General features: G+C 45.0%; 1 protein-coding gene across 1 annotated transcript in view; it reads left to right on the forward strand.

The window, feature by feature from the left end:
• The window catches only part of LOC146784490 (CD5 antigen-like), a 631,002-nt gene that overhangs the window by 451,696 nt on the left and 153,044 nt on the right, over positions 1-26,262 (forward strand). The window contains exons 4-5 of the mRNA XM_085633317.1: positions 3,541-3,651; positions 19,302-19,444. Coding sequence (XP_085489443.1) covers positions 3,541-3,651; positions 19,302-19,444 — 254 coding nt within the window. The remainder of the gene's footprint in view (positions 1-3,540; positions 3,652-19,301; positions 19,445-26,262) is intronic.

Here is a 26,262-nt window from a genome sequence, read left to right on the forward strand (position 1 = left end):
ACTCATGCATAAACTGCAGATCCTCCAGAATTCAGCAGCTCGGTTGATTAATAATATACCAAAACATGCATCTATCTCAGCTGAGTTGATAAAGCTTCATTGGCTGCCCATTAGGAAAAGGACTCAATTTAAAGCTCTATGCCTGGTCCACAAGGCATTACATGGAGAAGGCCCGAGTTTCTTTAGCAACAATTCTCCTGGTACCTGCCAAAAAGAGCACTGCGCTCGTCAGAGCCAAAGCTGATTTTGGTTCCCAGAGTCCACAAAGCTAGCTGGTGAGGAAAAAGTTTTGTTGAATGCGCAGCTAAGACCTGGAATGGTATGCCGCTGCACCTTAGATCCACAACAAATCTACTCTCCTTTAGGAAGGCCTTAAAAACCTGGCTTTTCTCTGCGTGATCTTTATTTTCATTTACTTTCTCATAGCCTCCTCATGACTTCACATAGCGCCAGGACACCCTTGGGTAACAGCTCGCTCTAGAAATAACAATAACATAACAGAACCACCGAGGTACTATACTGAGAATAAAAACCATCATCCACCAAAGATTTAGGATCAAATTCCAGGACCTCACAAATATGGGCCAATATATCCGAAAGTACCTTATCCTGGATATGTTTCTCTTTAGGGGAATTTTCCAAGCCCTCCTCCTCCTCCCCTTTGAATTTCTTGGCAGAAGGATCAATTTGCGCAGCCTGAATAGCAGAATTAATCAAATCCTGCAAATCCAACCTGGAAATCTGCAACAGGTCATCCTCCTACAGGTCCTGCACTTTTTTCCATTTGGAAATATATTTGGCAGGCACCAGGACCAACTCCTCATCCCCCATGGCCAAGGTAGAAGGAACAAGCACCAAACAGAAACCAACAGACAAAGAGGAAGTGCCCAGCAACTCCCAATAAATACCGTACCCAGCAACCAAGTCTCAAAACCCAGGAGACTTGAATTTCCAAAAAGAAAGCCCTGCCACCTCCTCCACAGCCACATACACACAAGACATGGCCACAGGAGCTGGGCTCTGCTGGAAGCCCTTAGCACCATAACTGCCTGCCCACTGACTGCAGGGAAAGCTCCCCACCCCAGCCAAGCACATGTGGAGGGAGCACGTCGGGAACAGCGCATGGACATGACTGACCCAAACACCGGTAAGGTCTGCGTTACATGGTACACAAAACAAACATGAAAAAGCAAAAGAAAGCACCAAACACTCACCACGTCAAAGCTCCGACACGGAGGAAGAAAACCTAGCACTCTGAAAGCATGTCCGTCGGACAGAAAAAGAAACAGGCATGGCGATGGGTGGGAGCGGTTTTTATAGTAGACATAAAAGAAATTCTAGCATTAAGACTAGCCTCTCGGGAGGCAGGATTGCCTCACCTCTGTAAGGACTGGGATGAGGAAGACATATGAGGGGGTAATGACAGAGAGTACCAGCCTTCAGCAAATTAACCTGTCCCTTACGTAAAAATAAAACACTTCAAAACTGATTATAAAATTAATGCAATAAGAAGCCATTGCAAAATGTATGTGATTAATTACCCAAAGTTCCACATTAGAACGATATATCAAGTCACCAAGGAGTTCTGGTCTATGAGGAGGCGCAAGACTGAATCATGTAAGAGATACAGTACTTCCTGCTGTACATTATAAGGATATTCTAAGTCACCAAGGAGCTCCATATCCTTATAGAGGAATGAGGCTGAAGGCCGAGTTCCTGTATAAGGTAGTGGAACTCCTAATGACTTGCAATATCCTCATCATGTATGCCAGGTGGTACATTACCCCACATAATACATGGTCACACTATCACTTTCCCACAAACCACTTAAAGCCTTGGTGTCTAGCTCTTTAGTCATGTGTTGTAAACAGATCAATACAAGTCAGTTCTTTGGAAAAATAGGCTGCACTACCTCAGAATGTGGAGTAACAGAAAGATTCTAACTTTTCTCGAACTATCTATGGAGGGCAAAAAATAAACATGTTCTCTCTGTTTGTCATTGTAAACTGAAAAATAGAGTAGAAGAAAGAAATGCAACGTTCCATTTATTTCTGACATCATTTCTTTATAATCAGTAAATGGGTACATCACAAATCACAGATTATAAAGAAATTAGAGACCGGCGTTTATACAGGGGTTGCAGAGCACAAATGAAGAAATCTCCATTTCTCATGAGTTATTTCTCTTTCTGTGCCCTATCTGAATTCCACAACCTAATGATTCACTGAGTGATTCTAACCCTCCTCTCTTTGTATGCACCTTCAACTCTGTACATCACATTCTTGTTTTCCTGATAGGCTTGCATTAAATAATCCTAGTTATACACCCACATACATACATATATACATACATACATACATTTCAACTGTGTTTTTTCCTAATCTTTTGTTTACACTCTAAAATACTGCCCTATACATTCTGTTACAAAATGGCCTTCTTCATCTTGAGCAAAAACCTAATGTACCATCTTCCTGTCATCAACTTGGCCCACTGACATTGACAGAGATGGAAATATTAGAGGCCAGTGCAAATTTGTTGGCATTGTCTCTGATCAAAAAATTACAAGGTTACAAATATATTGCTTGACAGCTTCCAAAAAGCGGCACATGTCCCATCTGCCCTGTTTAGAGTGGACATTCTCTATGCTTTAAATTGGAAGGAAGGGACATGTGTTGTTTATTGGTGGATGGCCCGCATCTGCCAAACTCTAATTCAGGCTCTAGATTGTTCTTGTCTGAGCTGTGAGGTACAAGACTGTGCAGCCTCATTTAATTTGAGCTGCAGAAGTGATTTTGGACAAGCTCCCTGGGAATGTACTTAAACTAGCGACCATCAATATTGTTTTTTAATCTTTTATGCCGAGAATGGCAATGTATTACATGTCTTCACTAAACAACTTACAGTACATGCATTCCTCATGTATCACAAGGATAGACTTTTTTGAGAAATCAACTCTTCTAAATGAACCAAATTTGTATCTTTGAGTGAAGTGTGTGTCCTGTTCTTGTTATTCTGGTCCTTGTGGGTGAGGGGATGACAGAGTATAGGGAACCACAGATCACTGTGTCCTCGAAGGCTAGCTCTTTCACAAGGACGGAAGTTCAAACCACTACCACTATGTGTTCTAATACAACACAAACTCCATCACTCTGAAAGGCAGCCATTTTGACTTTCACCCTAATATATCCTACAGCATTTGCATCCTAATTGCATCCAGCCATGTGGTCAGCCGATGTAAAACACTCAGAATTGTTTATTATTTGGGTGGAACAGAAGGGAACGCTTATAGTAAGACTCTGCATCAGTTGTCATCATTGAGCTTTTTTGGACATGGTTCTACTAGTAGGTTATTGCTCAAGGTAAGCTACCTAAGTTCCAGAAAAATAATTTTAAAGAGGAAAAAAGTTCAAAAGAAAAGACTTTTAAACAATAATATGTACAATTACATTGTTCGAAGCTGTTGTCAAGGTAACCCTTGTGTTGTTTTAAAAAAAAACTTTTCTATTACAATAAGTAATTTTGTTTCCTCTCACTCTCTAGGAGGAGAATCAAACATAAGTGAATGCCAGCAACTGAGAAACTCTGTAGGGGATTGCAACAAGGAACATATAGCTACTTTGACGTGCACTGGAAACACCGTTACCCAATTAGGTATGAACGATTTTAGGTCTTGACAGAAAACTCATGCACTGTCACTTCGCGACCATTTGTTTTCTGTAAGTGAGCTTAGAGACCACTCATTGCTTAATATTGGTTGACTTCATTTTCACTCTTATTTGCTTGCTTCATATTGGTCAGCAGCTTACTCTCCATGTGTTTGTCCATTCCCATATCAGAGGATGGACACATTGCTTGTGTCCTTCCACTGATCATTTTTGTAAGCGCTATGCTTTTCTTTGTGCTTAATCACATAACAGTGTGTCTTTTTCAGCTAGATCCTTAGTGTACTTCTTCTTTCTTTGTCTATTTTCTTCTTGTCCAAACCCGCTCTCCCTCACGCTGATGTTGCCTGTGTCGCTTGCAGCACTCCCTCACGATGCTGTTTTCCACATTGCTTGCCCCAAACCACACACTTTCCTTTGTTATCCATGTTGCTTGCCCCCAACTGCCCTCTGTTGTTTCCCAAGCTGCTTGTTGCTTTACCCAGCCTTCCTCTCTCCCTCCGTTGTTCTCCATGTATCTTGTCCCAGTCCATTGTTGCCCTTTTTGCTTGATCCTTCCATTGTCTGTGTTGTTTTCCCCCTTGATGTCTGTGTTGCTTGCCCCACCTGCCCGCCCTCCATGTTGCTGCCCATGTTGCTTGTCCATATCCGCCCCCACTTCTTCCGTTGTTTTCCATGTTGTTTGCCCCATCTGTCTCCCCCCTCCTTCCATTGTAGCCTCTGTTGCCTGCCAACTACCAGCCCTGCTTTCATTGTTGCCTGTGTTACTCCCCCTCCTGCAAACCCCATCCTTCCTTTGTTGCCAGTGTAGCTTAAGCACCCTCCCTCCTTCCGTTGTTGCCAGTGTTGCTTGTCTCCACCCGCCCACCCACCCTCCTGTTTTTACCTGTGTTGTTTGCCTCTTTCATCCAGCTGCCCTCCCTCTGTTGTCCGAGTTGTTCCCCAGCCACCTTAACAAACAAGCATTTGCAATGCAAATAGGTCTCGCATTTGTGAGTTAGAGCTATTGACATTGTAAATGGCAATGTTTTTTACCTACACGTTTTCTTTTTGGAGTGAATGTATGTAGTGTGCAAAATCCGTTGGAAAGGTCCTGCACTTCGTAATCAATATATTGAAAAAGACGCAAAGTGTGGATTGTGTCAACAATTGCTTGGCACGTACCTCATGGGTGATATGTCGCCACATATGCACACCGTGGTGCTTTACTAATGCGAAACTCATTAATAAAAGTAGTGCTTACAGACTAACCAACGTGATCGGGATAGGAGCATGTGAATCCGAATCCCGGCTTCGCTTTCATTTTCAAGACTATTTGACTCGCTCTCCTGCGTCTTGGTTATCCTCCAAACACTGGGAGGCAATGAAGTTTGCCAAGGGGGCAGGGGGCAGGGGGGCTTCGAGGGTACATGAAAATGTATTCATTGCCTAGTTGTCCAAGGTCGCCCTGTGCTATTAGTTAAAAGTGTGCAGATTTCATTAAGATATTAAGAGTACTTCACTGGCATCTATGAGAAAATCGACATTAACTAAACAAAATGCCAGAATGCGTGTCAGTTTTCACAGTGTTTTAGACAGTACTGGTTGCTTAGTTTCATTGCATTCATTTTTGTAATTACTCTTTTACACAGCATCCAGAGAAGGTTACCTAACCCCAAAGCCCCAAGTTGTTAAATGACCCCTAGAAGGGAGTGTTTTACAGTTGAGCAAATGTGTTCAAATGTAATTTTGGTAGAGCCATGGACTGATCAGCCAATGAGGTACTCGATGAGCAGGTATTTAACTACACGTTCAAAACTTACGGTATTGTGGCTGTTGTTTGTTTGTACACAACCACCTCTCTGAATGTGTTTATTAACACAGAGCTTCATCTACCAGACAGTGCTCACAGAGGGGTGACTAAAGCACAGAACAAAATGTATTCATTTATCCTGAGTGTGAAGGCAGCCGGAAGGCTTAGGTGCCCGCCCGGAGAGGCTAGGGATCCCAGTGCTTCTACAGACTCTGCCGTGCTCCTCTGCACCAGCAGGACACCGCTCAGAATCTGCCGCTTCTGCTAAGAATAGGTGAGGGGGATGAGGTTGGGGCATGCGGGAGTTGCCGGCAGATTTCCAGGTTATTGAAAGTGATGATTCTGACGTGAGGCAATGGAGACTGACTTTGTCTGTTGGTCTGCACCAGTCTATTTCTCTACCATCTACCGGGCTCACTGTCATGTATCCATTCATCTTTCTTTGTTAGAGGTGGCGAGCCAATATATTAATTAACAGGTAGAGCCAGCTGGAGACGAGCCAATTGTGTACGAGCAAGTGGGTGAGCCCTGAAAATGATCGGCATGTTAATCATACAGTAAACATGATGTAAATGTGCGATAATGTCTCTTCAGAATTCAAAATATGCATTTCTTTAGCGCGTCACCTCAGTACACAAGATTATAGCACTGAATTGAGAGGAAGTTATTAAAAGTGCTCGTTTTAAGCATGAATTAAAATAATGCTGCTCCTCCTGCCGACAACAATGGCATTTGTGAACTAAGAGGCGTCAGTTGCCATGCATACCCCGAATGTTGCCTAGAGTCTTATTATATTTATTGTAATTTTAAAATCCAGTTCATTAAACACGAGGTTTTTGTACAGCACGCATCTTGAACTCGCATATTTCAAGGTGGCAATAATAAAGATGAAAACGGAAGAAAACACGAACGGGAGAAGGGGGCAGGGGAGGGTGAGAAGTCACAGACCGAAGGAGGGGGCGGTGGGGTGGGGAGACAGGGAAGAAAATAGTGTTAGGAGTAAAGGGGCCAATAGATGTAGAAGGATACACATGATGAATGAGGAGGGACCTAAAAGCCTCAAACCAATCGGAAGGCAGCATTTAAGACAAAAGCCAATGGGCATAGAGTGGGCGAAGCTTCCATGAAGCTTCCACACTACAGTATATACTGCATGTCTCGTAAAGCGATGGCACCACATTAGCGCTGCAACGCTATGCGAGACCTAAAAGAAAATAGTGTCAGGAGTAAAGGGGCCAATAGCCGCGGAATGATACAAATGATGAATGAGGAGGGACTAACAAGCCTCAAACCAATCCGGAAGGCAGCAGTTAAGACAAAAGCCAATGGCCAGAGAGTGGGTGGAGCTCCCACAAAGCTTCCACACTACAGTATATACTGCATGCCTCGCAAAGCGATGGCAGCTCATTCGCGCTGCAACGCTAGGCGAGACCTAAAAAAGAGCACTGGCATCCAGCCACCACGGGTTGCCTTACAGTGCTTTAATTTAACTATGCTGCAGCCGCACTGCTGCATAACATGGCTAAAACATTGACAAAACAAATCCTCACCTAGGCAAGACCTCTTGGCTTTGCGAATGCTTGTTCAAAACGTGTTTACTGTGTAAGCCATTGTCTTCTTTGATTTTGAAATATTATAATTTGAAAGTGTGTTAACTGCTTGTTGGAAGTTTAGTTCATTTATAAACTACGATGGCTGACTGGTAGAGATGAAAAGCAACAATTTCATGTGTGTCCCATTATATGCATGTGTTTACAAATATATTGTTTTCATTTAGTTTTCCATTGTGTTAATGGTGTAGGTTAATGCACCTGCTTCAGATCTGTCAGTCAAACCTCTTTGCATGTGGCAGGTTCATACTTGCACAGCTTCAAACTCAGCTTCTCAATAGTCTGAATATGAAAAAATAGGTACTGTGGAGTTATATTAACACCCATAAGTTACAGGGCTCGAAAACTGCCTAAGTTTGGAGGAAAGTCTTTTTAAAAACAGTTATTATGTTTTACTACTATGTGTAAATCTGGGCCTGGACATTAAAAATGGAGAGCACTATAATGTCTATAACAAAATGTTACACGCAAGAGTAAAACAAAAAACTATAACAATGGTATTTCTAATGTTTAGAAAGTTTATATGTATTGGTGTCCCAATGTAATAACCCCTATCTATAACTAAACTGTAACCATTGTTTTTTGTTGTTGTAATTTCTGGTTTTTAAACAACAACAGTTTATATGTTTCCGTCCATATATAATAAATTGTTTTGATAGTAATGTGAAAACTTACAATTTGTTAGGAATGTTTTGTGCTACTAGGCTATATTTTGTAGCCCAAATAAAAGTAAAATTTTAAAGTTGTAGTGTAAAAGTGCTACTATTGAGCGGGGAATAGATTGTCTTGAGAAAATAGGCAGTGTTTTAATTTTTGTTTTAGTTTCACTGGTACGGTGGTACTGTCTTGAGAGTACAGCGGTACTCTGTGAGTATAAAACAGAATCTGATAGGCCGAAAGATGTTTCTTCCTGCCAATAGGAAGGTTTTTTTTATTTGAAATGTTTGGCTTCTAGTTTGGAGTTGATCACAAGTGTACCAGACCTGCTGCTGCTTGTAATGCTGGTGTATTATTTTGTTTTTATGTGACATTGCGTAAGGGGGTCAATCTGCTGCAGCTGCTCTACAACTATTGCAGGAGGAGGAGAATGATATTGCAATGGAGGAGCGAGAGTTTGAGCGGCAGGAAAAAATTTAAAGAGTTGGTCGTCTGGCAGTTCTTCTCGATTCCAACTCTTGAGAAGAAAGTTTATGCATGGCAGCAGTACTCCCTTGGAACAGTGGGGATGTAAAAACACCTGCTCACCATTCATGGGACCCGTTTGGCCAAGACTGAGAGAAGGCGGGAGTCCGAGTTGACCGAAATTTCTGAGGAAACACTGGGTGCATCGGGGAACATTACACCTGCTGCTGTATTGTCCGCTTATGGCATTAACAGTCAAGCCTGACGACAACATTCAATGTCTGGTCCACCCACCATTTAAGCAGATGGCTTCAAAGTTGATGTGAATCGGCAGGAGCACAACATTGTGGCGCCATATGCTGCATACAGTCTGTACTGTCAAACAGTTATTGTAGCAGGGGAGAGTGACTTAAACATTAACCGGGAGCTTGTTAGAACTTCCTCTTTACTGCATTCACTCACTGCTTACTGAAGGTATTTGATTATTTTAAAATACGATGATTTGTGTGTGGATAATTGGACACAGTTATGTATTTTGGGCCAGAGAGTATGCAAAAAAAAGAAGATTAGAGCATAATGTAGGTATGAGAAATGTTGACTTCATGTGGGTGGGTAAAAGAGGTTTAAGGTGGAATAACATCCTCCTTCTCATGCCATCCCTCAATAATTGTGATCATCCCCATGTTATATTTATTCATTTTGGAGTCAATGATATTGGTCACCTAACTGTTGTAAAACTTGAAATTATGATGAAAGCAAATTTCACATCTTTAATGAGTTTATTTCCTGACACCCATTTTATCTATTCCAATATTTGTCTAAGGATAACATGGAAGTACTTAATTGAATATGCAGCAAAGTATGAGAAAAAAGGCAGCCATATCAACAAAACTGTATCTGCATTCCTATGAGATCACAATATGTCCTTGATATATCACCTAAACATTAATGTTTTAAAATGTTTACCTTTATCATGCAGATGGTGTTCATTTCACTGTAGGTGGCAATAACATCTTCATTTCTAACATCCGCCACCTCCTACTGCAGAATATCTAAATTGAAAAAGCAAACTTTGAAAAAAAGGCTTGTTTAAGAGAAGACCTTACAGGAGACTCAATAAATAGCAATATATGTGGTTGTTTAAAAATACTATGATGGTACTTTGGTGCTCTCCAGCATCCCACACGGCCGTACTGTGGTACTCCGTAAATTTTGTAAAACACACTGAAACTTTTCAAATCTTTATTCCCTACATATCACACCTATACTAACCTTAGTGTAATTAGAATTATAAGGCTAAATTTCTTTTTGTCATGTTAATGCTCTATTACACTGAAATTGGTGTGTAAACAATATGGCTGCCATGAGGTTTTAGAAAAGTACAGATTAGCCAATCAGCTAATCCCTAGTCATTGCTATGAACTGGGGATATACCCCAGTACTATCAGGCCCAGACACGTAGCTAAAAAAAAAATACTTTTTAACTTATCATTTACTAACTGGACTTGCCTGCACTACCCCAAAAAATCATCTATACCCCCTACTATGCAATACTTATATATTGCGGAGTGCACGCGGTGGTGAGCAGTGACCTCGAACCCTCTGGGCCGGTCACCCCACGCACCGCGCACACTCTCCGTGAGTGAGCCCAGGCTGCCCCCGATCCCGCAGCTGTGCTCCTGGTCCGCTGTTGTGGTAGTTCCTCTGCTGCGCTGCGTTGTTTTCCCTGTATTAATTTTTATTTTATTCCCTCTGCTGTCCTCTTGTTGTGCCCAGCCCCTGCCCTCTGTTTATTTCGTTTTTTGTTCTTCCTCCTGTTGTGCCCAGCCCCTGCCCTCTGTTTATTTCGTTTTTGTTCTTCCTCTGTTTGTGCCCAGCCCCGGTCGCGTTTCCCGCCACCTCCCCGCCGCTGCCCCCCTGCGGCCCCGCCCCCTTCCCTCTGACTCCCTTCCCATTCGCCGCCCCGCTCCCGCCTCCCAGCTGCTCCTCCCTCGCTCCGCCCCCCTACTCTCCACATATGGCAGAGTGGCTAATGCGCAGCGTTGACGCGCAGCGGGAGCGCCCTAAGCGCGCCGAAGGCGTCCCAAAGGCAAGCTCGTCTGCGCCCGTCCGCACCTGGCCCGCACCCAGCGCCCGGACCCCTGGCCCCTGCAGATGCCAACCCACCCGCCGGACTTACGCAGCAACCGAACTCAACGCACTCAACACCGGTCGGATCCCCGGTTGCTACCGAGCCACCCCGAGACGCACCCACAGACCCTTCAGCTGCCATTCCTGCAACTTCTCCTGCATCCGGACCTGCACCGCACCCGCCAAGCCGAGCACCAGCAGCAACCACCTGAAGTGCATCCTACTCAACACTCGCTCCATCCACAGACACGCCGTGGAACTCTGGAACCTGCTCGACACAACATCTCCAGACGTCGCCTTCCTCATGGAAACCTGGATGAATGCCTCCTCAGCACCCGACATCGCCATCGCTATTCCGGACGGATACAAGATCCCCCGGAGGGACCGCGTCAACCAGACTGGAGGAGGCATCGCCATCGCCCACAAGAACACCATCCGCATCACGACCAACACCGACGACATCCTCACAACCGCCGAACACCTGCACTTCCAGATCCACACCGACCCCAAGACCACCCTCAGAGGCACCCTCATCTACAGACCCCCGGGACCACGCACACAATTCAGCAAAGACATCGCCGACTTCATCAGCCCACACGCCCTCCCCTCCGCTGACTACATCCTCCTCGGGGACCTCAACTTCCACCTGGAGAACAACAACGACCGCAACACCACCACCCTGCTGGACAACCTCGCACACCTCGGACTCAAGCAGCTGGTGACCACCCCCACCCACTACGCCGGCCACACGCTTGACCCCGTCTTCTCCTCCAGCAAGGACATCTCCTTCAGCCACGCCACCGGACTCCACTGGACGGACCACAGCTGCATCCACTTCAGCTTCAGAAAGAACACAATCCACCACCACCAGCAACAGGCTGCACGCAGAAGCTGGAACAAGATCACAGCCGACCAGCTCGCTGCAGCCCTGAGCCAGGACCCTCCCACCAGCTCAGCGAACCCCAGCCATGCCGCCAACAACCTCACGACGTGGATCAGCAACTGCGCAGACGACCTCGCCCCACTTAGGACCCCGCCCAGCAGACCCGGCTGTAAGAAAGCACCCTGGTTTACCGACGAACTCAAGAGCTCCAAGAAGAACTGCCGAGCCCTCGAGAGTGCCTGGCGTAGAGACCCGACACCAGACAACATGACCATCCTCAAGCTCGCCACTCGTAAACACCACCAACTGATCCACACCACCAAGAAAACAGCATTCAAGGAACGACTGGACAACAACGCCCACAACAGCAAGGAACTTTTCAACATCGTCAAAGAGCTCTCCAACCCCAGCGCCGGAAACAACGACATCACCCCATCGCAAGACCTCTGCAACTCCCTCGCCTCGTACTTCCACAACAAGATCGCAGACATACACAACAGCTTCAGCACACAGCCGACACACCCGACGATCGCACCAGCGCCCCCCACCACCACCCTCCACGCCTGGACCCCGATCAACACCGAAGAGACCATACGCACGATGAACTCCATCCACTCCGGATCTCCAACCGACCCCTACCCCCACCACGTCTTCGACAAGGCCGACTCCGTCATCGCTCCCCATCTACGGGACATCATCAACGCCTCCTTCGACACCGCAACCTTCCCGGAGAGCTGGAAGCACGCCGAACTCAGCGCCCTCCTGAAGAAACCATCAGCCGACCCCACTGACCTCAAAAACTACCGCCCCATCTCGCTCCTCCCGTTTCCTGTTAAAGTCATCGAGAAGACCGTCAACAGACAGCTGGCTGCCTTCCTCGAGACTAATGGATCCCTCGACCTCTCGCAGTCCGGTTTCTGAGCCAATCACAGCACCGAGACCGCCCTCCTCGCAGCCACTGACGACATCCGAGCCCTGCTCGACAACGGGGAAACAGCGGCCCTCATCTTCCTGGACCTCTCCGCGGCGTTCAACACTGTCTGCCACCGCACCCTAGTGCAGCGCCTCAGCAACGTCGGAATCCAAGAGAAGGCACTGGAGTGGATCATCTCCTTCCTCGCCGGAAGGACACAGAGAGTCCGCATCCCCCCATTCAGATCAGAAGCCACCGAAGTCATCTGCGGCGTCCCTCAAGGCTCCACGCTCAACCCCACCCTCTTCAAAGTCTACATGAGCCCCCTTGCGGCCATCGCACGCCAACACAACCTCAACATCATCTCCTACGCTGACGACACCCAGCTGATCCTCTCCCTCACCAACGACCCCGCCACCGCCAGAGCCAACCTACACGAAGGGATGAAAGACGTAGCCGAGTGGATGAGGAACAGCCGCCTGAAACTGAACTCAGATAAGACAGAAGTCCACATCCTGGGATGGTCGCCCTCCGCCTGGGACGACTCCTGGTGGCCCCCGGCCCTGGGCAGTGCACCCAAACAAACGGACCACGCACGTAACCTGGGCTTCATCCTGGACTCCTCCCTCTCCATGACCAGACAAGTCAACGCCGTCTCCTCGTCATGCTTCAACATCCTACGCATGCTACGGAAGATCTTCCGGTGGATCCCCACCGAAACCAGGAAGACGGTCACCCAGGCCCTCGTCACCAGCCGACTGGACTACGGCAACTCCCTCTACGCCGGAACCACTGCAAAACTCCAGAAAAGACTCCAGCGGATTCAGAACGCCTCAGCACAACTCATCCTGGATATCCCCCGACACAGCCACATCTCCGCACACCTAAGAAACCTGCACTGGCTCTCCGTCAACAAGAGAATCACGTTCCGACTCCTCACCCACGCACACAAAGCTCTCCACAACCAAGGCCCAAGATACCTCAACAACCGCCTCAACTTCTACACTCCCACACGCCAGCTCCGATCGACCAGCCACGCCCTCGCCGCCGTCCCCCGCATCCGAAGAGCCACAACGGGAGGAAGATCCTTCTCCTACCTGGCCGCCAAGACGTGGAACTCCCTCCCCACCCACCTCCGCCTGACCCAAGACCACCTCGCCTTCAGGAGGCAACTCAAGACCTGGCTGTTCGAGCAGTAGCGGACCCCCCCACCCCAAGCGCCTTGAGACCCTGCGGGTGAGTAGCGCGCTATACAAATGCCTTGATTGATTGATTGATTATACATTTCTGAAAAATCCAGTTGACTGTCTACGCACTACCTAAAGTACAAGGCTATGGAAAATGCATTTAAAATCCCATTTTGGGAGCCCCTTTTTTCTTTGCACCCCCTTCATGAAGGGTTGCGATGCTTTCAGGACTCTGACAATTAAATAAGGGCAGCCTGCCTGCAAAGTTTCACGAACATTTATCAAATGGGTGCAAAGTTATTTAGGGACAAAAATTACAAAATTCCTTATCGCCTGTCACCTTAACTATAACTACAGAGGTCAGCCCTTTTCACCCATTGGTCCTTTCAAGATCCATTTTCATTTTGCTTCCACTCACCACAGCATAAAACAGTGTGTTAGCCCACTTAGCCATTGGCACTCTTCCCTGTCAATGACATCATTCTGCCTGTGCACATCTGTGCATCCACCTAAAATGTAGTCTGTGTCTCTGAAAGGGCTGGTGGTTCAATATATTCTTTAATTCCTACTTTCTTTTCATGTGGGTTTCTTTTAAATTATTTTTGTGATTGGCCATTTTTTTCATATTTTGGTTTTGACAAACATATGCATACTGCCTGTTAGAAATGGGGGTCTCTTGTTGGCAATTGTTTGCACCTTTGTCTAAAAACGGACCCTTGCTTCTAGTCAGGGTAAGGGGGATACACTCCTAAAATAACCTCTGCTCACCCCCTTGGTAGCTTGGCACAAGCAGACAGGCTTATCTCAGATGCAGTGTGTAAAGCATTTGTGAACACATACAGTGTCTCAGTGAAAACACTACAACTGACACCACACCAGTTGAGAAAAATAAGTAATCTTTAGCAAAACCAAAGCAAGACCAAATGACAAAAATCCACTATACAGTATTAAAAATAAGACTTTCAAATGTTAGAAATATTTCAGTTCAATGCAAGTTGTAAATGCGACACTTTTCTCACAAAGTACCTTAGATGCATCACGCAAAACAAACAAAAGGGTCGTAGGGAAGGTGATGCATCAGTTCCTTGCTTCAGGGGAGGCGATGTGTCTGTTCCTTACTGCAGCACAGGGTGCGGCGATGTGTCTGTTTCTTACCGGAGAAGAGGGGATGCATCTGTTTCTTACTGCGTTCCGGTTACGATGTGACAAGATGGCGCCTCGATGTGTGACGACAATGCGGTGTGATGCGACAAAATGGCGGCTCGATGCGATACGACGGTCCGGTATGATGCATGATCTTTTGCAGCCGCACTGGCGATGCGTCGGGACCCGGTGTGGATGCAGCGCGCTTCTTCCTGGTTGCTCAGCGAGGCATCGCAACCTAGTGCGGATGCGGCACGCCTTTTCCCCGTGGCTCGGCGATGCATCGGTAATTGGTGCAGATGCGACATGCTTCTTCCTCTTTGCGTCGATCTTCCAGCTCCCAGCTACAAACAGTCTCTAGAGGTTCTAAACAGCAGCAGACACCTCTTTGCAGGTTAGACTTCCCAGCAAGGAAATTCAGGGGAGCTTGTGGTGAATTCTGTGTGTCCCTGAGACTTCAGAACAGGAGGCAAGCTCAGTTTCAAGCCCTTGGAGATCTTTTCTTCAAGCAGGTGACAAAGCAAACAGCAACATCCCTCTTCTCCTTTCCTTTGCAGCAAGCAGCCACTGCAGCCAACCCCAGACAGCAAACAGCACAGGGGCAGTATTCCTCCTCAGCTTATCCGGCTCTTCTCCTTGGCAAAGGTTCCTCTTGATTTGCCAGAAGTGACCCAAAAGCCTGGGTCTGGGCCCCCCTTTTTATTCGCACAAATCCTTTGTTCTCTGAAGGCAGAGAGTGTCTGTACCCAGCCAAAAACAGTTCTTTCCTCAATGGTGCAGCTTCCTGGCAGGAGGTGGAGACAGCATTGTTGAACGCAGACCTGGCCCAGGCAGGTGAAAGTAAATGGGAGCTTGTGCTGCTGCTGTTTTATGGCCGTTGCACAAGCGTCCATAAAGAAATGGGAGAATGCGACCACACCATGTGCGGTCGTATTGTAATAGCAGTGCAGGGGCCAGAGGTCAGTTGGTCCTTAGACTGCAACTGGGTTGGGCAGATGTGAGTCCCCCCAACATCGTAATGCGGCCCTAAATGTTTACCAAGGCCAGACCTATTGGCTGTGCCAACACTTGTTCAAAAATAGTGGCGAATAATTTTGTAAAGGTGGTGCAGAGTAATTAAATGCAGGCACAGCCCTCATATTTTCACACCCTCTATCGCTCCAGGAACTAGTTTTAGCAAAAATATACATTGGTTCAAACAGAAAATGTGTTGGGGGAGACCTTTTCTCTGTGAACCAATCACCATGCTGGTATCTCCCGTGACTTTGGTACATGAGGTATGGCCTGACATTCAATGTTCACCCAAAATACTCTGAACTGTACTTCATATAGTTTTCACATACTATTGTGTAATTATCCTAATGGTATCTTTTGTATTGAGGTAGTAAGCTTGTTTTTGAACTAAACATTAAATGAAAAGGATCTACCTTTAGATGGTGTGAGATTGTACGAATATTCCTCAGTAACTTCTGATTGGAAAATGCACTCCAACCTATCAAATCTTTACTTCTCCGTAAATGTGAGTGGAACAGAAGACCCAGCAACCATTTATGTTGTCCAAGTTTCACAATTGAGACTGGAGAAAAATAATGTCTTGATCCAGGGCCTGCTTTAGCGCTGGTGGTGCCCTGTGCGTCAGTCTTTGTTGGTGCTACCCAGTGACTTCATTCTCCACAGATTCCCTCACTACCACCCTCAACAGTGTCCCTCAACTCTCCATGACCCCCTTCTCGCATCAAATTTGTTTTATAGTTCTAATAATTCATTCGTTTAGGTCTTTTTCAGCTATCAAAGAGAAATAGCCATAAAAGTACAGATATTAATACATTAAAAAGTATTTAAAAAATATGGTTACAGTCACAATTTTTAAGATCAATTCATTTCTTATACTATAACAAAAACCTTTTCCTTGCATTAATCGATTTCAGGATAAAAAGGGCAACATTATAACATATTAGAGGATCACCTAATATCACCAAAAATGTCATTGCTACTTTGTGACCTAATATTATGAGCAACAACTGTGGTTTAAGATAAAAGCACCTAAAATTACACTAAAAATTAAAAGACAATATAAAGTGCAATGTGCTTTGTTTACTTTTGTTATCGCAAGGACATGGTTCCATATCAGATGGGCGAGACCTCATTTTTGGGAATGCAACAAGACAGTGAGCAATGTCACATCTCAATCTCAGTAGTACAAAACAGTGTGGTACATAAGTCACATATGACAGATAATTATTAGCTATGTCCTCTAGGTTAAAAGATTTGTACAAGGCGACAGTCGGTTTATTCCGCTCGGCCTTTGATCTAAGGTCCAGCCTATACTGTAAAAAAGAATATCTAATCTCTTTCTTTGTGTGTGACAATATTTTTTAAACATCCAATCGTACTGATATCTTGAACACTCCTTGTGAGCAGGATCTCATGTGTTCTGCTAGGGAAAAATAGATGTCTAGAGCTAAGCCAGTGGACCACCTTATTCTTCAGACATTCTATAGTTTCCCTAGCCCCTGGTATTAGCGGGGGTACATTGACTAATACTGCCACATATGGAAAGCTAGCGGGTGGCAAATTGATGGTAACTAAACCTCGTAAGGGCACATCAATATCGGTATTGGGGGTGTATATTAGAGCCTCCTTGGTGTTGTGCCATAATATCTATCCTAGTAGATTTACTATTAGGCTCTTGTACATTTTTACTCAACATCACACCTTGTCTGTGACGGGATAAACCCTCGATATGTGGGGACTTGCCACCTATAGCATTATTCAGACCAGTGTCTATTAGTGAGAGCTTCTCAACCAATTGCGTTTTACTCATAGCCTTTTTCAATTCCTCCTCCACCCTACCCAGTCTTTCTTTGAGTGGTTTTAACAAGTCACTGATGACGGATGTTAATTTATCCCAAAATTATCCCCATATTTGGTTGTTCCATGTCCCCCTCCCATTAAAGGGAGTCCATCCGGGAATCTTAAATCAACAGGTGTCTTTCTTTTCCGTTTAGCTGCTGGTTGGCGTACGACGTTCGGGGCTATGACCGGCTGTAAAAGATTGCTGGATCCGGGGAGTTGGGTTTGACAAATAGATCCACTTGGGCCTCCTGCACTCTGGTCCTCTTGTTCATTGCCTTTGCCCGATTTCTCTTTAGCGGATGTTCCACATTGAGTATCCTTAGTCACCCCAGTCCCCTCAATTTGGCCAGTCGTGGTGAGGGACATGCACTGCTCTGCTAGATCAATTTCTTTAGCTAGAGCTCCAACAGCACGGGCCAGGAAGGTGTCAATGGTGGTACGCTTAGAGGTGCTGGGCTGCTCGGTTGATAGCTTCATACCCCTCAACTTTTGTTTGCCCATATTGCCAGTTGTATTTTTCAGCAAATAAGGGGAGAGAAGAAAAGGGGAAAATGGACTTACTCCAATCCAATCCTCAGATCTACAAACTGGCGTCCTTTTACTGGCAATGATAGTCCACTTTAATCGGCGGGATTTCAAACCAAGAGAATTGGCCAAGCCCAGCCTCTTTCGGCCGCTGACGGGCGCACATGGGCCTGCCCTTGGCCTTGGCTTCACCTGTGCGTGGCCCGGGCATGCCTGCGCGTGGCCGGCGCTGCGGGAGCCCTTAGCGGTTAAAGAGCGCTTCCTGGCACGTGGATAGGCGTTAGCGGCTCCTGCCGCGATGTGCGATGGGGGATGGACTTCCCATGAGGCTTTGTTTACTTGCCTAGGCCACGGTGATTACAATACTGGGCTCCCGCGGCACTGGAGCCCTGAGCGGTTAATAAGTGCATCCTGGCGTGTGCACAGGCATTGCCGGCTCCTGCCACGATAGGGGATGGGGTCCCTGTGAGGCTTTGCTTGCCTGCTTGCCCCGGCGATTACAATAATGCTACTCCTACCAGTGTGGGGTGTCAGAGCACTACACATCACACACATTATACTGAGACAATGTTTTTAAATCAATGTATAGGAAATGTTACATAAGACAGAGAGGACTACCAGGTGAAGCAGTCACATGTCACCCATACTAGTAGGCAGTATATTTTACGAGTAGTCTGGAGAAGCATGCATTCAATATTTTAAATGAAATACAGGGAATTGGGCTCCTTTTACTAATTAAAATGTATTTCAACCTAAACGATCCCTTTCAGCAACATTAGGATAATGAAAGACTGGGGGGAAAATATCGTTCTAACCTAGTCTACGAAGTTTGCATGCAGCTCTTTGATGAAAGTTCATAGATCTCTGTGTTATATTGGGATTGAAATGTATGAGCTGCAAGTAACAAAGAATATCTATGACAAAAGCAGTAACCCACTAAGCTAGCTGCATAAAACAATAATGTGATCTGCATGATACAGGTCAGAACTGTAGACAACGCTTCAGTCTTTCTCCAGTAAGGTCATTAATCACCAGAGTGAACATTTTTATTGTTGCCTGAAAATTGCTGGACACACAACCAATTCTATGCTAGGTGTTTTTTAATCCCAAAAAATGTTTCAAAACACAGTGCCCCCCTAGCTCGCACGTGCCCCATATGGTGGCACTGGTTACAGCGCCCTAAAGCCGGCCCTGCCCGGTGCATTATCTTAGCAAAAAATGACATCAATTATGTTGATTTGATGGATTGCAGGTTATAAATGGCGCCTAGTCCTCGAATGTGATTTGACATTTACCTAAAAAGATGAGCCAGTCATTTATGTGGCACCCAAACACTGTGCACCTTACATTGTTCTTCATTTAATGTTGTAATGACTTTAGTGTTGTGAGGGATTTTGTCATGGTGTTCATGATTGATGAGAACCAGAATGTGCGTGGGTCAGTGCTATCTAAGAAGCTTTCATGTTTCTCTCGTCTAGACGATGACTGGAACGCGACGGTTCGCCTCGTGGGAGGGCGTTCGAAGTGTGAAGGGCACGTGGAGGTCCTTAAAGAAGACAGATGGGGATTCCTGTGCTCTAACGCTCTGCCTCCGAGGAAAGCCCACGTGATGTGCAAACAGGCAGGTGACATCCTGAAACGTTTTATTTTGATCCTTGATCCCTTATTTAAGTCTGCCCCAGCATTGCCACCTTTATTCAGTCATGCTTTCTTGCTGATTTTACCTTCCCTGCAGAAACTTTCTTTCAAGGAAAAACTCTGCATCCTCTGTTCAGGAATGGGAGTTTTAGGGATACTGATGCAGTACCATTGAATGGTGGGTGGGCTGTCAAGCATTGATGTCTGATTTTGGTTGCATGGGTCTGACTATTTAAATATGTAAAGCGCTCCTGCACTGATAAGCTTCTTGACATCATGACATGGCCTAAGGAACCTCCTAGATGGAGACGGAAGCCTAAAACCAAGAAAAAATCAACAGAGAGAGAGAGGGAGAGAGTGAGAGAGAGAGAGAGAGAGAGAGAGAGATAGAGAGGCCTTATTTGTCATTGCACAATGACTGATTACTGACAGGTTCAGCATTCGACAGAGAAAAGCTCCCAAAACAACGTCCGGCCCAGGGCCGGCTGTAGGGCAGTGCGACTGGTGCGGTCGCACTGGGCGCTGACCTGTGGAGAGGGCGCTGTTACCTCAGGGGGGCGCTGTGCTTAGCAATATCTTATGATACGAGAGACGAGGGGCACTTTTACAGATGGTAGTGAGAAAATCGAGGTGGCGGTCAAGGGATGTGGGGTGCCAAAAGTGATTGTCGCTCTAGGCGCCACCAGTGCTAAAGCCGGCCCTGGTCCGGCCTTCTAAGACCTGTTCTTTAAACCATGCGGCTGAGTTTGGAAGTAGAGGACCATGAATGGTTGGGCCTGACCCTTGCCTGGAGAGAGAGGCTGCATAATAGCAGTTTGCCAGACAGTAGGGAGGCTACTAAAGGGAACCCGTTGATTGCCAGCCATTGTAGCCTATGGCATGCCTCGAAGAACTGGCCAGATTTCTTTAGTCCGTACGTCAAAAGCTGGCTGAATTCCCTACTATTTCGAGTTTATTATTCTTTAATTCAGATGAAATAAGTAACGTGAATAGAGGATATTTATATATATATTTTAATTTCATCTTTTCAATGTACTTCGTACACCCAATTCTAAGGCAATTCCATTTGTAAAGAAAAAAATGTTTATCCCCAGATGTCTTATCTGCTCCACTGTGTATCGGCCATTCACTTGTTTCAGGAATGCAGCTTCCAAAATGTCGCCCTCTCAGCTGAATTGCCACTGCTTACAATGATAATCTCTTTTGTTCTTAAGAAAAACGCTGTTAACATGGTGGTGTGGGAACGCCGGCATCCTGTTAAGGAGTTAGGCAGAATGTGCTTGAAGGTACAACCCTTGACCTTCCGGAACAGACGTCCCCAGAGTTCGAAATATGATCTAAAACTCCAAGGCAGAGCCCTGCGTTGTGTAGACCGGTATGGGTTCAGTGAAGGTAGAGAAGGCGCAGTCTGCATTCTTCCCTCACAGATGCTTCTGACCGTCACTGGTAGAAGGTTGTGTTACTTGTTAATCTCTGGGTCATGGGTGTGTCATTTCTTTCAAAAGACCCTGCACGGTAGACACCTTCAGACTACCACCACATGGTCCAGACGTTCAGAGTCTCCTTGAGCGGAACAACTGGCCACAAAGTCCTCTAGCCGTCTCTGCGGGAAAGGAACAGGAAAAAATACTAACCGTGGAAGGGAAAAATTTCAAAGTTGTGAGAACACAAAACCATTGATGAAGTGAGCGAGAACTAAAGCCCTACAACGAACAAAAGGTTGCCATTCTATTTAGGGGCCAGGAAAAAGTGTAAGTGCTCTAATAACTCCGATGGCCCTGAACCAGAAGTTGAGTCTCTGTATTTTTTTGCATGTGTGCTTCGAACCACAAACCTGCTCTTGAATATTCTACAACCTCTCTTGAGAAATTAACTATCCCTGTTTGTCATACTTTGTTGAACTTTTTTTTTTCTTTTCCTTGATTGAAAACGTGACAAGTGGTTAGGCACTTACACTTATTCAGTACACAGATGTATGCGGTAAGATAGTCACAGCTGAACTTAGTCACTGTTCCCTTGGATTAACACACTAAGGGCCTCATTACGATGTCGGTCGGTAAGCCTCCAACCAACTGACCGAGGCTTACCGACTGACATGCTAGGTTTACAGTCCGATTGCCGAATTTCAATGTCGGTGGTTGGAGTGTAAACCAGCCAGTCAATCCGACTCCTACGGGCTCAAGAAGCCTATCTGCCAGTCAGAAACTGACAGAATACATACCTTTACATCACATGCCTTACATCGCATGTCTTTACAATGTGGTTGTTACAAGGACCGCGTTGTTACAACGCAAACTATTACATCGCAAGTCGCTTCAACGACTTGCTGTAGGGGGCGCACTGGATTTGGGAATAGTATAATTTACTATTCCTTCTCCCGTTTGTGCAAAAGCACCAGGGCACCCCTACAGCAAGTTGTTGAAACGACTTGTGATGTAATGCTTTGCCTTGTAACAGCGCGGTCGTTGTAACGATAGTGTTGTAAAGGCACGCGATGTAAGGCATGCGATGTTATGGCTGTTTCCCAACTGTCCAAATTCCCTTCAGGGTAGCGTATCCACCATCAGGATTATAATATCTGTTTCCGACAGCTTTTCCATGTTGGCCTTTCCGACATGGAAAAGCTGTCGGAAAGCGACTTTGGGGGGCCCTAGCAGCCTCCGTGGCCTACGGTTGTGGCAGTGGGGGCACCTATGCTGCACCCTGCCCCATGTGGCAGGGACCGTAAAGGATTTATACAAACACCCATTTCTCAATGGGAGCTTGTGCTGTGAGCAGATGTATGAAAAGACGAGGAATAAGCTTGCCAGTGGCAAAGAAGGAATCTTGGAGTGAAGCAAGCTGGATGTTCAGACCGCCATACCCTCATTCAGGACCCTCTGCCTTCTAATGCTAGTTGCAGTCCCTGACTGTGGAACATTCAAAAACAGTGGCAACTAATCTTGCAAGAGACACATTCGATGTAAACATTACTTGGCCATCACAATCCTGTTTGTAGGTGGTATTGGATACCAAGAACTAACACCTCAGGGTCTTTGTGAAGCTATCAACGGACTCATCCTGCTTCCGGACAAGGAGGCACCCTACTCATTCCGTTTAATATGACATCTAACATTGTCATCTTCACCATCAGCAGCTATAACATCCAGAAAGATGAACCTACTTTGGATATTTTTAGTCTGAAAAATATCAGGGAAATTCAGCAAAATTACAGGTAAATTATGTGAAACATCACTTTATGGGCATTGTGATTAAAAAACACTATTCTTAACTCAATTTGTACATAATTTGAAAATATATGTATATTATCAAGGTACATTTAGACAATATAATGGTAGTTGATATCTTGCACTTGATATTTTTGATAGTTTCAACTCAGTATTGTGATAGAACACTCTAATTTGGCCCTGAATCCCTCGCCTCATCCACTAGGAAGCCATTTTGGGCACACAAAATGCATCCAGAGGTCTTGTGGTTTACATCAACCCCTCCCCCCATCTTGGGATTCAGAGAGCTATTGCTCTGAGTCCAGAACTGCTGACTGCATCATTAGTTATGTGATGCCTGTCCCAGAAAGATTTGTATTTGAACCCCGAGTCCCTACCCTTAAGGCACATTGTCTTCAGCCTTGTTCTTGGTAGTGCATTGGCTGTAGCTGATGTCCTCAGAATTGTAGGCGCACTTGCTCCCAATGATCTAGCCTCACTGCTGGTAGATCCCTAGTTAACCATTACAAATTTAGATGAGCTTTGGGCAGTCATTTGTAGTTTCCTTTGAGAGAGCTGTTTGGGTGTAAAAAGGAGAGGGTGGGCACTTCATTCTCTTGGTGGGATCACTGTCCACTGGCATTCTAGAAGTTCTGTATGAGTTTTGTGACAGAGGCATATATTAACATCACTATCTGAAACTAAAACAACAGAGAAGATTCATTTCTCATTTGAAATGTGTTAATATTGATTCTTACATTGGTTGATAGCATTTTATAAGACTGGGATATGTGATTTCTCTTGATCTCTTCTCAAGGCTTGAGGTTCTGAAGTCTCAAGCTTGGGCAAGCTTGGGTTTCACAAACTCCTTCCATTGTATACGATTGGACAGAGGCCTACACAATAAAGCTTTTTCATAATTCTGAGCGGTATCATTGTTTTTATGATTATGTTTGGATCATATGCCTGGTCAGGCACTAGAGACATATGATTTGAATTTAATTGTCTTTAAAAAGTAAAGTACTCACTGTACAATCATTTACTAAGGTAGTGTAAGTGCTCTGCTGTACTCCGAGTAGCTATAATTTATTTATGTCAGAATTGTGCATGCGTTTTTCACGCATGCCTTAGGAACTGCGTCATTCGAACAAATGCATCTTTAGCATGCATTTGTCCTGCATGCAAGTCGTTTTAACAACTTGCCTTAGGGGGTCTCTGGATTTTGGAACAGTTTAATTTACTATTCCAACTCCAGTCTGCGCAACAGAAGAGAAGGTGTTGGACCTAAATTCAAACAACACTCCACCTTTGCGACCGCTAAAGCAAGACGATGTAACGACTTGCATGCAGAGCGATTGAGTGCTAAAGAAGCATTCGTTCTGTTGCCAGAGCTGTGAAGGCAGAACATGATTACGGCTTCGTCCCAAGGGACGTTTCCCTTCCAAATCCTTATTCTGCTCAGATATAGGGATTCATCCCTTCATGTGGATGACCAAGAGGTCTGAAAAACCGCGACTAGTGGTTGAGAAGATTACACGAAATTATGAAACATTACAATCTGCAATCTTTAAGAGGAAAGAGATGTTTGCACATTGCACTTGGAACAGTCTACAATAACAGAAATTCACCCCTACACATAAACCTTTTTTTAGCGCTGATTGCCAGTCCTGGACACAATGCAATGCAATTGAAGAGGAGAGGCCACAAGGATTTTATCTGGAAAACCTCAACTGCAAGACTTGACATTTCTAAAGCTTTCAATATTTCCAACTGGAGGAGAACAATCAACTAATATCATTAATATATCAACTGGGATTCTAGGGTCAGAGCTGACAGTTCCCGCCCTCACATCAGTGTAAACAAATTGATAGTGCTAGTGTCGACATGTCCTTTGACAGGATCTGTTTTTGGCTAGAAAAAAACGTAGGGAGATAATTACCCTTGCCTTCCAGAACCAATGCTTAATAATATTATGCATGTTGGTCTAGTTTGCACTTCTTGCTGCCCGTAGACCTATTTTTCCACGAGTCTGTCACAACTGCAACCTTTTCTTGAGAAAAGACTGAAAATGAAAGAATTAGATGGATAAAGTGATTCACCTCTTATTTGATGTTTTTAGAGCTCTTAGGGAGGGACAATACCATCAACTTTAATGAGCTGAAAGAATGAATGAATTAACTGCAGTGCTTCGATCATTAGAAATATAAGACAGTGCTAAGATTTCTTTAAAGATTTTACAGTACTGTTAAAGTTGACTGGGCGGGGTAACGTAAGGGCTTTAATTTCCCTTCAATAATCATTAGAGTATGTATTCTCCAAGAACATCTAAGATGAGTCCATCGGAAAATAGTTGCTATATTCATACTCAGACATTCAATGGACAGAATGTTGGAAATTAGCACCCCGCATCAGGGAATAGGAGAAACTAAGTACAAGTCAAGCATGTCAACAGTGTTTTATTGGGGCCTGGGCCACCAGCTCGGGAGGGAGTGACCCTTCTTAGGACAAATATCTTTTCTTATTAAAAATTTAAAAAACAAGCTTGTGTCGAGTTTATTATTAAATGTTGCTGTAGAGGCTCAGGACTCGGGAAAAGTTCTCGCCCTGCAGAATAATGTTCCCAAAGCTCCATCCTTCCGATATTCCTGGTTAACGTTTCTACAATTCAGAATCTTTTAATAAGTTGGTCAGTTACTAAAATGGCAAAGGTCAGTACACCTTAGTAGCCACATGTTGGAGTTGTTCACACACACACCATGTGACTTTATCTTATTTTCTGAGATAGAGATGCCCGTAATGCCATATAGAATCAAATATTCATTTTTTAAACGTAATCTGGGCAAACCCATCTAAACACCACTCATGGATGAATGCTTACGAGCCCTTGATTTCGAAATCATGTGAAATAATAGCTGATGTCTGTGCATATATGGAGGACATATAATGAATCCTGTAGAGTGCGATAATTTAGGGAAATCAGACGCCAAACTCTTCTCACATTTCCAGCTCTAAACACTTTGATGCCAGCCAGCACTGAAACAATACATTTCCTTCTGTGCAAATCCTATAACGTCTGATAAGACTTGACAGATGTTTTGCATTCCCTCAGTGTGTATCTCAATAGCAGTTACTGTCCTCTTCTTTTCCCCTAGTATGGGCTGTCCATCTGCTTCAGTTTGACTCGTCTCGTGCTATATCCCTGTTATCTATACCGCCGTGTGCCTTTCCACTTTCTTCAATGTGCCTCTGCTCGCCTAAATGTGTCTAATATCTTGCCCCTTATCAGCCTTTATTGTTGCATTTTCTATTAATCTGTCATTCCTCTTTCACCAATGTGTCAACTCTTATTCCAGTGTCTCTCTTCTTTGAATACCATGAATTATTTTCTCCCACATTGTGCTTGTCTCTCAAAGACCAATGTTCCCTGATCTTCCCCTACATTTAATCTTTCATATTTACCTCATTGTGTTTCTACGTTTCCTCCAAATGTTTCCCTCTTAAGGTAACATATTCCCTCACTGTGTCTTTGTTTCCCTTGAATTTCTCATCACCTCTGTCTGTCTTATTCCCCAATGTCTTGTTTTTATAAAAAAAA

This window comes from Triturus cristatus, chromosome 11 (assembly GCF_964204655.1).
Source record: "Triturus cristatus chromosome 11, aTriCri1.1, whole genome shotgun sequence".
NCBI lineage: Eukaryota > Metazoa > Chordata > Amphibia > Caudata > Salamandridae > Triturus > Triturus cristatus.